Source organism: Carya illinoinensis, chromosome 5 (assembly GCF_018687715.1).
Source record: "Carya illinoinensis cultivar Pawnee chromosome 5, C.illinoinensisPawnee_v1, whole genome shotgun sequence".
In the NCBI taxonomy this organism is placed as follows: Eukaryota; Viridiplantae; Streptophyta; class Magnoliopsida; order Fagales; family Juglandaceae; genus Carya; species Carya illinoinensis.
This window is the reverse complement of record NC_056756.1, coordinates 18,544,890-18,558,860: the sequence shown is the minus strand read 5'-3', so window position 1 is coordinate 18,558,860 and position 13,971 is coordinate 18,544,890. Positions and strand designations below refer to the sequence as shown.

At 34.5% G+C, this 13,971-nt stretch overlaps 1 protein-coding gene across 1 annotated transcript; it reads left to right on the top strand.

Annotated features, from left to right (window-relative positions):
* The first annotated feature begins 9,229 nt into the window (after positions 1-9,229).
* On the top strand, positions 9,230-13,632 carry LOC122311035 (TORTIFOLIA1-like protein 4). Its single transcript, XM_043125379.1, has 5 exons — positions 9,230-10,231; positions 10,513-10,621; positions 11,083-11,666; positions 12,396-12,846; positions 13,212-13,632. The coding sequence occupies exons 1-4, from the start codon at positions 9,410-9,412 to the stop codon at positions 12,831-12,833; spliced, it is 1,953 nt and encodes a 650-aa protein (XP_042981313.1). The 5' UTR covers positions 9,230-9,409; the 3' UTR covers positions 12,834-12,846; positions 13,212-13,632.
* Positions 13,633-13,971: the final 339 nt, after the last annotated feature.

The following is a 13,971-nucleotide window of genomic DNA, read 5'->3' as shown; positions in this document are numbered from 1 at the left end:
TTTATTTTTTTGAAAAATAAAAAAAGAAGTTTAATTATTTGAATTAAAGTGAACCCGGGGTTACATAGAGGTAAGGCCTTCTGTTCAGTTTGAAGTTTTAACACGGGCTCCTTGGGCCAACTCGAAGCTCAGTTACTGTTTAGGCCTTTAGGGGTCAGGCTTCGGGCTCTGATGCAGAGGAGGTAAGGCCCATCCAAAAGCATGAATGGGCTAAAACGGTGGAGCCCAATTGAGAAAAATATAGCACGAAGATGAATCAACCAATCCCATCAAAACAAAACCCGAAGATTGTTCCTTTATTTGCATGAAACTATGAGGTCTCTACGATATTCTTTTTATTTTTATAATTTTGATGTGAGGTCAGGAATTCGTTCCCGGACAGCCTTCCCGAGAGTTGGCTATTTACAGATGTTTATGATAGGTTTCCCTTGCTCTTTTTATCTTTACTGACAAGTGGACCAACAAGTCGAGAAAAACACATTACTGAACAAGACAAAAACTTTTTGGATCTGGTCATGTCACGATCTTGTGGGCCTTCTCGAATGGGTCGAAACAAGTTTGGTGGATTCATGTTGGGCTTTAATGGTTTTTCCTGGACCAATTTTGATAGGCCCTGTAGAGTAAAGAAAGCCCAAGTAAGCCCACTTGCAAAGGTTGACCCAATGAACTGCTAAAAGTATTTAGTAGCCAAGCCTAATAAAGCTAATCCCGTCATAAAAATGATATTTATAATTATAAAATATATAAATATTATATATTTATTTATAAAAAATAAATAAATTTTTTTAATAATAGACTATATTCATTTTTAAAAAGAATACATAATACTTACACAACATATAACTATACGTAACATTAATCTATAAGAGAAATGTCAAGTTTTTTGTCTTTCAACAAAAACACTCTTTCGTCAAATATTTCACTTTTAAGAAGTGTGTCATATGTTAATAAACATGTTTGATAATTTTTTATACATTGAATTATGTTTAAAAAATGTTTAATATCACAATCCTAGTCCGGCCTCTCAATTTATTATTATTATTATTTTGGCAAATGGGGATTTCACATATGTGAAATGGGGCCAGCTTCCGAGTTGGTCTGATTCGTCCATCTCCCAGGAAGATAAAGAATTATTGGTAGATGATGATTTGTTTTTATCAACTTACGATATTCAGATTTGGCTGCACCATGTAAAATAGATCAGCCCTAAGATGTTTTTGTAGATAAGTTGAGGTAAAAGTTGAAAATTTAATAAGATATTATTATTATTATTATTTTAAAATTTAAAAAAATTGAATTGTTTATTTTATTTTATGTATAAATTTAAAAAAATTATGATAATTATATAAGATGAGATGTGTTATGAAAACAAACGAGTCTATGCTTCATGCACAAATATTTTATAAAAATAAATTTATAAATTAACGTATCTTGATATAATATGTTAAATTGTAAAATTATTTTTACTATAAAATATATTTGATATGTCATATTTAAGTCACGCCAATTTATAAATTTATTTTTGTAAAATTTATTTGTAAATTGAACACTTCTCATTAATGTTTTAAAAAAAACTACTCAACCTTCTACTATTCACATATCTTTCACACACACCACACTTTAAATTCTTACAAAAGTACAGGTTGTCTAAGATTCGATTTAACAGTTCAAATTTATCTTCTCAAATTCAAAACTTTCATCTCATCATTACAACTTTCTTAAATTTCCATATAAAATATAATAATTAATTTAATTTTTTCTTAACTTTTTTAAATTTCAAAATAATAATAATATTAAATCTTAAAATCTAAAATTCTCATCTTACTACCAAATCGAATCTAAATTTTCTTATGTTCTGGGATTGTCCCGTTATAACGATTATTTTAAAGTGATTGCTTTTTATATTTTGAGGTCATAAATTTTTCTCTCTCCCTCGGGGGCCTTAAGCCCAATTTCCACCCAAGTTGAATGGTTAATCTATTTAGGTCTAAACCAAATGTAGAATAGCATCTTCTTGAGTTTAACAGGGTTTGATGAAACAAATTTAATATTTTGGATTGTTTTTGAATGGTTTTCGTGAAGCAGAAAAGAAAGACCCGGAAGAAGAGAGAGTGATAGAGCAGAGAAAAAGGGAGGAATGGATCCCTGCACTGCAGAGATATAAGGTACTCATCAACACCTTATTGGTCTCCTATTTTCACCCCTTGTAGACACCAGTTATAAGTTATTATCTTTAGTTAAACCTATAACCATCAGTCAAAATGAGACTGGCAGTGAGCTTGAGCATTATGTTCAGGGTACTGGACATGAGTGGATATCTCGAGTGCAGACTATATAACATGGCTCGGTCCCGTGTGAGAGGAGAATCTGTCAGAATTCTAGAGTAATCCTAATTTGTGTGTCTCTTCTGAAGACAGCTTTCTTTGAAGATTTTATATACCAAAGATTCTCCTTAGTGAAGTTTGTTGCCTGCCTGATACAGCTTGACTTGTGCACAACGTGATTTCCTGTTGCTGAGAAGTAATAGGACACCACCAATTATTGTGAACTTGAATTAAAGATATATACATCTGTTAATAATTCATTTCTGTCTTAATAATAGTAATGATAATAAAACTAGAGGCTACTATAGCTGTTTAAATACAAAAATTCTCTCTCTGATGTGCATCCTCCATCTAGATATGTCAACCATTTCCAGGAAATAACATTATATTTATTTATTTATTTATTTGTTTATAATAATTATTATTATTATAAGAATAACTGAGTAATCATTGGTGGGTAAGCTTGCATTCCGCAAGGTTTAGTGCTGACAACCAAAAGAATACATACCTATTTCAATGATCTGACGATTTAAAATTAACCAATAACATTTTGGATTATTTGTTTATTTCTGGGCTTATCCTTTCTATATTGTTTGGTCACTGAAAAGCCAAAACTACAAGATACCTGCATTTACCAAAAACCCACTGACATCGCATCATTGTCACCTTCTAATTTAGAATTTAGAACTGCTGCATCATTGACATAGAAATTTGCTAATTCCTTTATATCGTTCAAAATAGGAAAAAAAAAATTGCTATGATTGTTCTGAAATTTCCATGTGGAATTATGAAGGCTGAATAATTATGTTATGCTAACACACCACTGCGACATGTTAGATATCAGAGTCGTGACAAATGCACCCCTGAAGAATGGGCCCACCTCCAGGCTCCACTTGCAGCGATCTGGGACAGGCCCACCACATTCAATAGCCGGCCTATGTCATGGAAACGATGGCGGCCTTGTTATATATTCTTTCTCCGAAGGAGTTTCGTAAAGAAGTCGCTAGCGCTTCTCCTTCATCGATCGCCCTTGCAATCGTAATCTCTCTTATTTTATTTCTTTCGAGTAGGAAATACACCTTGTCAACACACTCTCGTACGCATGAGTGTGACATTAAAAAAATCTTTAAATTGGAAATAATGAGTAATATTATTTTTTATTTTATTACTTTTAATTATATTGACTGACTTTATCAACTAAAATAAAAAATTACTCGCATTAACTAATTAATGTCATGAATGAGGGACGTAATGAATTGAAATTCAAGATAAGAAAGCAGTAGTTTTTAAGACACAATACACTTGTAGCTAAAAGCAAAAACGTGTCTTTTGAGACACAATTCACTTGTATTAATGAAAGAAAATACTTCATGAACGAGAAGAAATTATGAATTCAACTCACTTAATCATTATCCTAATTAATTTCATATCATGCATGCATGCATGCATATATATACAAAACTCATGTTGCACTCAACGTTGAAGTAATTCCTAAGAAAGGAATCTTGAAATACACATGATCTCCCGAGGAATTTACTCAACAACGTACCATATATCTATCCAAACATTAAAAAAATAATAATAAAGGAGGTAGCACAGATTATTCATTAATCACGTTCATGAATCATGAACACGACTTAAGTTTTTTGTCCCTCCGAATATGCACGCAGGAACGTGTGAAGTTGGGTATCGATGGGGAAACTTCACAAAACCATGTACATGCATCACCCATCACGCCAAGAAGCTGCAAGTGTATGGGTCTCTGAGAGTGACGCATGATCCCATTCAATCGGACCATTAGCCAACTTTTCACGTGGCAACAGGTCGGCGAAAAACTGGGGAATGTTTTTTTTTTTTTTTTTGCCTATTCTTTTTTCGTGTATGCATGGCCTCCTGTACGTACGTAGTTCCACATCTTCCCTAGAACAAGACAAATAACGCACCCCATGCTATGCCATATTGAATTGGTTCCAACCCAAAAACGTACGCAAGGTGACATGCATGTGAGGGTGTCGCTGGAGAAGGAAAACACACATGGGGAGGGGAGAGGAGCAGACAGATGCAATGATATTAATTACAGTTCGATGGTCTTGGTCTAGATTTCGGCCTCCCCATGTGAAGGCCTAGCAGTCCAACACCAAGCTTATCATATGCCTTATCTGTCTCTTAGTCAAACAACATGGAGATGGACCATCTATACACCTTAATACGTATACAACCTTTAGGTCCACTTACATGATCTATTTATTTGCCTTTTTTCTCATATTTCTTTGCTTATGCTTTTATCCTAGTGCAAGGATTATGAAGTTGCTATAAAAAAATTAATTATTATTAAAAAATTAATTTATTTTTGTATAAGTCTCATATTTATTTATTTTTTTTAAATAATTATACAGTAATTGCCCACTCCTAATTGCATCATTCCTCTAAAAACAAGTCTTGCAAATATTTGTGTGTTTTCTTTTTTTCCAAACAGTCTGATCAAGCCCTTTCTTTCCCGAATAGTTGGAAGAACTGAACATTAATATTATGTCTTCAAGTTAGCAATTACTAGCATCTCTTAAGGTTATTTATTGAATTTAATTATTTTTTAAAAGATTTCAGTGTCTCCAAATTAAGCACTGCCAATTTGTTCTGCAATGCATGGCTGCTTCTAACAGAGAAAGAATCTCTAATGACTAAAACTTTTTATCTTATCTTATTAATTTATCTCATCTTATTATTATAATTTTATCAGATTTTTAAATAAAATAAAATAAATAATTTAACATTTTTAAATCTCAAGATAAAAATAATATTAAAATGATATCTTTTAATAAAATTTTATTCAATTTTTAACTTTTATCTAAACTAATTTTCTATCATAAAAAACAAACGAGGCCTAAGTTTTGTTTTCACAAACTGATCTTTCTAAAAAATGAAAAAGGGGAAATTGTAACCAATTATTACCTTCGTCTAAGATTGTACCGATTGGCATTAGTACCATAAAAGCTTCTCCACTTTTTCTGGTTGCTGAATATTTAGTTGAAGTCTATTAGGGAAACTAAGAAAAAAAAATCACCACATCTACCAACTGACATTACCTCATGCAGTACTACTTAGCGTTAGCAACTAATTCTCTGGTGATTTGAAAAACTGCAGTAAAAGCATGTAGATTAATCTTCTTTGAGCTCAAATTGCAACTTCCTTTTTTTAATTTGAGATCTTCAACGGCATAATATACTAAATAACCCATCATCCCTTTGTCATCATTCTCACGTGACACCGAAGATGAAAAATACCATCATGTGTATATACTTTTGTCTTGCTAGATTCTCACGCAACATTAATATATATTATTAAAAAAAATGGAGTTATTTTAATTGACAAGTACTCAACAACAGGAAACCTAAATTCATGGGTGTTCTAAATACTTCTCTTACGTATGCAATAATATTATCTAATTTTGGATCAATTTCATTTCATCATGTACTTTGAAGATCCACTGGATATATACTTGGTCATTAGAAAGAAAGGATGAACTAACTTTGCACGCCATCAAGTACTCTGTTTTTTAACCTTTTTTAAATATGATTTGCCGAACCACGATATGATTAATCAGAAATTAAGTCTTTGTAACTCTTTTGTTTTTTTTAATGTAGAATTTCAGTTTCAGTGGTAGTTCATTCTTATATATCCATGTATCTAACACCAAGAAAACAATAGCGAGCTTATATTAATGAGTAATGATATTTATAATTTTAAAGTGTATAAATTTTATATATTTATTTTAAAAAGATGGATAAATACGAATGAGATCCATATAAAAAAAATTAAATTTTAATAATGAATTATATATATTTTAAAATAAAATATGCAAAACTTACCTATTCTAAAAATGTATTTAGCGTTATTAAGGAGTGAATAATTCAAAATCAAAAGTTATACAGTAGGCTATGGTTCGCATCCAAAGACTCAAAAGTAGGGATATTCGTTAGCCCATGTTTTACACAAATCAAGGCAATAAAATGGGGGCAAAAAGCTGTGCCCACAGTTCTCAATGGGTTAATGCATCTACCCTTCAAAAATTGTTGTTCTAAAAGGATTCTGGTACAATTCTCGACCTATAGAGGACTTGAGGGCTTTCTTTTCTTTTATTATTCCCCTTTTTTGCCACTCTAAATAAATGTTAATCAATATTTCTCACCTATCAAACACTGCACGGGCTGGTTTAGATAGTGAAATAAAATGAGCTAAATTAAGAAGATTTGTCAATAATAATAAGATTATTAAGTTGAGATGAGATATGATAATTTTTAAAAATTTATGTATTTAAATTATAAAATGAGATGATTTAAGATAATTTATGAATAGTAGTGAGATTATTGAGTTGAAATGAGATGAGAATATTTTTAAAAATTATATATTTAAATTAAAAAATAAGATAAAAAATAATATCTCTCCATACGAGTTGAGATGAGATGACATCCATCTCTTAAACCAAACGGCTCTTAAAATAGTATCTAAACAAAGCGTTTTCGGAGTCTTAAAAAAAAAAAAAAATTAAGGCGTCAAAGATAATGTGTGAAGATAACTAGTTTGGACATAAACAGTGATACGGCAATCTGATAACAACGGCACAAAACGAGAGAACAGAAACTGCCAAAAACTTTTGTCATAAAAAATCAAAGAAGCTCACATGGGGGATTTTCCAGTCTATTTATTGTCACCATGTTACCCTTCGATTTAGGGGGATATCATATGCCATTATAACACACTTTTTTTTTTTTTTTTTTCCTTTTTAATCTAAGTTTCTATCATTATTGCATTTTCACTTAATTCACGGGGGGCATCTTTATTCTTTTACTACCACATTGCTCTTTTCCTCCAACCTTTCATCGAACAAAGAAGGTAACAAAAAGGGGGGTCTAGATGCTGTAACAGTAGTAGAGTAGTACTGCAATAAGTTGGTGGGTACTAGTAGATGGATAGAGCTATATATGAAAACGGCCGCATTTACAACAATAATTATCTAACAGGCCTTTGCAATATTAATTTCATCGTGATCTGCGATTCTGCATTGCAAATTTGCATCTTGATATTACAAATCTGGATACTGTGCCTAATTCTTCCACCGAAATATAAGTTGGTCGTTAATACTTTTTATAGCTTATTAGTTAGTACGTCGTAGCGTCCTAGTTTAGGTTTTAAGTTGAGAAATGTTTGGAATCTTGAAAATGAGTTTTAGGTATTTCTCTCATATTTTTAAAATTTTTTTTACTTAATAATTAAATAAATATGTTTTATTAATGTTATAAATTTTATTTTTTTTAAATATTTAAGAATATTTTAAAAATACATAAAAAAAATTTTTACACTTGTAAAAATCCGAATATGGGTCCCAAGTTTGGTGGTTCTAGAGACACTCTTTTTAAGTTTGGGTGGGTCTACTTCCACTGTAGCAGGAGCCACCATAATTCTAATCAGTTTTTTTTTTTTTTTTATGAATTTTTTAATATTTTTTTTAAATAAAAAAGAAAATAACAATATTATTAAAAAATATATCTTTAATTACTAAATAAAAAGAAAAATTTAAAAATAAAATGAAAAAATGGAACAGTGTTCACCGAGTGAGAAATTTGAGTGATGAGTGTAGATTTTTCTTTTAAGTTTAGGTCGAAGGTGGCTTGTGGAAAAAACCCTAGTCTCGGTCTAATTAAACGGCACCCTTTTTTGGTCAGCCAGTACTGTCACGTGAAACTTAACTGTGCTTAATTACGCCTTACATGAGTGCTAATTTTACACTGTGGACTTTCTTCCTAGATCCGCAATCACATGCCACACATTTAGGTAATTCCTTGTTGGATTTACTAGCACGACGTTGTTGCAAGGAAGGAGTAATGGCGACACCACCCCCCCCCCGGCGGCGCGTCCGTAAAAAGATGAAAATGGGAAAAGAATATACGAACAAAAAGATTCTGTTTCTCATGTGCAGCATTCTCGTCTAAATGCACACCATGTTACAGTTCATGTTTATATACTTATATTTTTCATTTTATAATGGATAGCCATGTTTCAAGCTTTTGATAAGTAGTTAGGAATGAATCCGAGTCAAACCCTCCAGCTTGAATTTGATCTTCCCGGCCTTCACGAACCCACTTGGCATCTAATAATTTCATGAGAAATACTTTTTGCAGTTGGCAGATGCACTTGGCGTACAGTCGGCTGTAAAAAAGTGAATTTATATGGGATCTACATGAAAAAAAAAATATTTTTATAACTTTTTTTTATTTACGTAAGTCCCCCTGAATATAAAAAAAATTTTATAATTTTTTTTATTCATTCTGTACAGCCGACTGCACGCCGACTGTATGTAGCAAAGCCCTAATTTCATTATCTATTCTTCGTGTCTACCGTATGAGTTTCGTAAAATAACATTTGTTAGACTTTTGTTACGCACAATCAATTTGATGTATTATTTATATATTTTATTGATGTGATTAGATAAAATAGTTATTTTATATTATTTATAAATTTTATCTGTTTATTTATGAAAATCTTAATAAGAAGGTTTTGATAAGAATTATTATTAAAATTATTTTGGCGTAATGAGAACTTTTTATTTTTTATTTTTGTCTAGAAATATTTTTTACTCCAAATAAAAGATACCGAATAAAACTCTAATTTTTTTTTTCCTTTTTTGGATAAGTAAATGAGAATTTTTAAAGTGCCTTCGGGGGAGCTGTTCTTATCAATCATATTCTAAAAAGATTTTTAAGTGATCACTGTAGAAAGGGTAAGCCGTTTGATAGAATGTGCCACCAAAAACCGCGGTTTACAGTTGGCTCGGGCTCTCGGAAGTTGGATGTCAAAAAATAAAATAAAATAAAATGAAAAAGATACCTCAACACTTAAAAACCCCACTCAATGCCATTCTCGACAAAACTAAACTCTGAAGTCCCCATTCACGAACGCACACTTCCCAACCTCTGCCGCCAAATTACTACCCGAAAGAGCAAACCCCACTCAACGCACAACCGGGACCGGTTGGATCAGTGGCTCCGAACGCCACCAAACCAATGCTCAAACTCTGATCGCTAAAGAAAATGTCTCTGAACAAACGGTTCTCGTCCAGTCCACCACACCCCGCCGGGTGGACTCACGATCTGAAGCATCGAGTCATCACCTGCCTCAACAAGCTCTCGGACCGAGACACTCTGGCCCTGGCCACCAACGAACTCCAGTCGATCGCCCGAGCCCTCAGCCAGGACTCCTTCTCTCCCTTCCTCAGCTGCCTTCACAACACCGACGCCTCTTCCAAGTCTCCGGTGCGCAAGCAATGCGTTCATCTCCTGACTCTCCTCTCTCACTCCCACGGTAACTCCCTGTCTCCCGTTCTCTCCAAAATGATCTCCACCGTCCTTCGCCGTCTCCGTGACCCCGACTCCGCCGTGCGATCGGCCTGTGTTGACGCGGTCGCGGCCATGTCCTCACAAATCACAAAGCCGCCATTCTCCGCGCTCTTTAAGCCATTGATGGACGCTGTCACTCTCGAACAGGACCTCAACTCGCAGATCGGGTCCTCTCTGTGCCTCGCCGCGGCGATTGAGGCCGCACCGGACCCGGAGGTTGAGCTCTTGCGCAAGAGTTTGCCGAGGCTGGGGAAACTGGTGAAGAGCGAAGGGTTTAAGGCCAAGGCGGCGCTGTTGGTCCTCATCGGGAGTGTCGTTGGAGTTGGCGGGGCTTCGAATCGAGGAGTGTTGGACTGGTTGGTACCGTGTGTGATTGAGTTCTTGAGTAGTGAGGATTGGGCGGTGCGGAAGGCCGCGGCGGAGGCTTTGGGAAAGGTGGCGGTGTTGGAGAAAGATAGAGCTGCAGATTATAAGGCGTCGTGTTTAAATTCTTTGGAGAACCGGAGATTTGATAAGGTATGCAAGAACATATAAGGTTGATTCTGTTTAGTTGCTGAGAAAAGGTAGGCAAAGGAACCAGTGGAACTTTAGTCATCAGTAGACTATAGAAGTGGTTGACTGATATATGACGTTTTGAAGATAAGGAAATTACAATAAGCTAAAGCAGAACACTAAAAAACATGGTCATTTTTCAAAATTATTTTCTTCGGCTTCTTAGAAAATTAGATGGAATTATGGTGGTTACTTGTTTGAATTCTTTTTTGAAACTTTTCGTCTGATTAAATTTTGTGTAACAGGTGAAGGTCGTACGGGAGACCATGAATCATACCTTGGAGTTGTGGAAGGAAGTTCCTTGTGCGCCTGAGGAGGTCTCTGTTTCATCTCATTCTAAATCATCTTCAACAGGTAAGAACTAGTGGCTTTAAATTGTTTTTTACCTGCTTGAGAATCTTTTATTTCGGAAAGATAATCACTTTATTGATTGCTAAACAGCTTCATCCTCCAGTACTGCTTGAGAGTTGAGAGACAATTAGATGGATTATGACATAAATTTCTCATTTTCAAAACCCATTTCAACACAGTATCTAAAGAGTTTTGCATTCTGATGTTTATGTAGCAAAAAGAAAAAAAAATCTGAAAAATTTTGCATTCACAACGATTAATCTATGGATCAAATTGCAAAAATGGTAGTTTTCACATAGAAACATAAACATTTTGCAATTAATTTGTCCAATTATAGTATTCTATTTCCGGGTTACAGTCATCTGCACTCTTCTTCGCTTTCAACTTTAGTTGTTGAAATTGAGCCATCACTGCTCAACCTCTAATATCAATTGCATGTTTTGGGGGTTTTCATATGGGGGCAGATAACAGTACTGGCGGATGCTTTCATCCCATCTCCCAAAGTCCAAATAATGACGTCTTTAAGACTCCTAAAACAAAGAAAACAGTCCGCACAAACAGGTCCCCACCCTCTGCTATTTCTGTGACCTCTACCAACAGAGAAAGTCATCAGAAGAGTAATGACAGGCATTCAAGTGCAGACATGTTTTCTAAGCTGGATCACAAGGAAACCTCTGGTTGCAAAATTGAAGTTGCGGTCCCAAACTCCTCCTCGTTGAAGTTGGCTTGTGAAGATGGTATGAGGAGGAGTTTCGTCAGGAACTTGGAATCAGGAGAGAATGAGAACGGTGGAAATTCCAAGCCTGAAACAAAGCGTATGCTCTTCAGCAAGCCCTGTGATGAAAAAGTGCATAAATTTGGTAGTTTAAGATCTGGGTCACGTGTGGTACCATTTCAAGATGATGAGAACCATGACTTGAATGCTGTAGTCAGCGACATAGTTGAAGAGGCTCATGATAATAATAAAGATGTTGAGGACTTTTCCTTAATCCGTGAACAACTTCTTCAAATTGAACACCAGCAATTCAGTTTGTTAGAAGTTCTCCAGGTACGTTTTTCCAAAGGATGATTTCAGCTCTCTCGCATCATAATTGCTTGAAGGGCATTTTAATTAGAAGAGCACATTTAAGCCTAGGCTGTTATTTCCTTTTTTTTTTTTTTATTGTGAATGAGATTTACAGGATGTCAACTGAACTTGAGCATGTTGTTTCTTGCCACTTCTAAATTATTATGCTACTTGTGAAAAATGCCTTCAACATGCTTATTTCTGTTACAGCCTTGTTTTTTCGTTTTCTTCAGGATTAACATATAATTGTGGAAAAAGTAAGCTACTGAAGCAAAGCCTGCCTTTCACTATGGTTTTAAGCAACCTCTCCCTCCCCCACCCCCCCCCCCCCCCCCCCCAAAAAAAAAAAAAAAAAACAAAAAAAAAAAAGTATAAAGGGAATCTACGTTACAGATGGCAAAATCTTTTCATATAACGAAAAAAAGAAGAAGGAAAATGTAGACATACAATATTTTTTACAGCATGGTTGTAAAAAGGGTTGTACATGTATCATTACTCGTGAAAGAATGGATAAAAAATAATCGATCTTGAAGAGTTCCAAAGAAAATGCCCAACATTTCACAGAATTCATTGACAATTTTTCATTACAGTTCTAGACGTTTGTGCATTTCATCTGCCTTCCTGACTAGGGATGGGTTGAAATCAATAATAATAACAGAGATGATATTTCTACTCTGCTGACTAATATCTTTTTTCTTTAATAAAATTTAGAGATTCATGGGAAGCTCTCAAAGTGGAATAAATTCCCTAGAGACACGTGTACATGGCCTAGAGGTGGCACTGGAGGAAATTTCGTATGATTTGGCAATATCTAGTGGGAGGATCCCAAACATTGACTCTGCAGAAAACACATGTTGCAAGCTGCCTGGTGCCGAATTCTTGAGTTCCAAATTTTGGCGGAGAGCAGAAGGCCGGTATTCTACTTCAAGGTTCCCTTCTTCTGATCCAGAAAGTAGACAATTTCAACCTCAGACTAGGATTGAAAATGTTATAAAACCATTGGAAGGCGGACATGAAGACTCGAGGGGGAACTTAAGACGTTATTCAAACAGTAAACCTAATAACATAATCCAAGACGTTGAAAGGGTACAATTTTGCAATGCCAGTAGATTTAATGGGGCTTCACTTTCTAGTTTTACCGCACATTGAACCTGAGCGACAGGTAATCTTAATGTTTGATTCTAACAACCTCTGTATTGCAATACTTGTTGTCTACTGATCTGTTTGGCATGATAGTTGACTATTTTCTGGTTAATATCAGCTGTGTGTTTGGAGGGGGAGGGAGTATATCATGCATTTTACATCCTGAAAATAGTTATTGTTGAAGAACATTTCCATGGTTTTCATTACTAAAGATTAATTTCTACTTTTAGGATGTATGAACTTATTGGTAACTATACTGGGATAAATAACACTACGGAAGCTATTACATTTTTTTAATTTTGTCGGGGTTGTTTGTCTTGTGGATTGCATGTTACACCCAAAAGAACTTGGTTTTGAAATAAATTTTATTGACTGCGATTACAGATAATGTGCTTAGTTGGAATGGAGTTTAAATGGCCAATCTCAGCTGAGGGGCAGGCATTATGGGTCATCAAAATATCAAGATGACAAGGAATTGCACCAGGCTGTTGATCAAGTCTTCCGTAGAGGTGCATGAGTGCTACATTTCATGAGGCGGAATTGTCTTTTTTTATTTTATTATTATTATTATAATTTATTAGAGGCAGCATTCAGTTTAAAATGCCATACTAGAGCAAGTCTTCTTTGCATGTGTGAATTTATATCGTATCCGTGCCATTGCCCTACCTGTGGAAAGGTTTAATTTGTACATAAATGCTCACACATCACACATATTTCCAAGGCTTCCTCTTGCTGGTTCTATGTAGTAAATAAGCATCAATATATTGGGATATAGAAGGCCTGCTGGGAGTATGCTATTTGCTAATGTCTTTTTCCCTTCATGTGAAAATGTGAGACAAATCTGACAAGATTTTAAATGCTATGTGGTGGTGCTGGAAAAATACAGCGAGCAACATCTCTATAGGCATGGAGACCTGTGTTGATTTGGTGACGGGGGAAAGGGTGAGGAGACTCTATGAATGTTTTTTGTCTTGTTGTGTAATGTTACGTCCAGTCGTAAAGTGTGCAAGCATCATGCAGTTGTTTTGAAAAAGAGTAAAGTCTATTATTTAAAAATTAATTTTTCTTTTATGTAGATTTTGTATTTATTTATTTTTTTAAAGTAATTACGCAACGCTTACATATTTATACTGCAAGTATCATT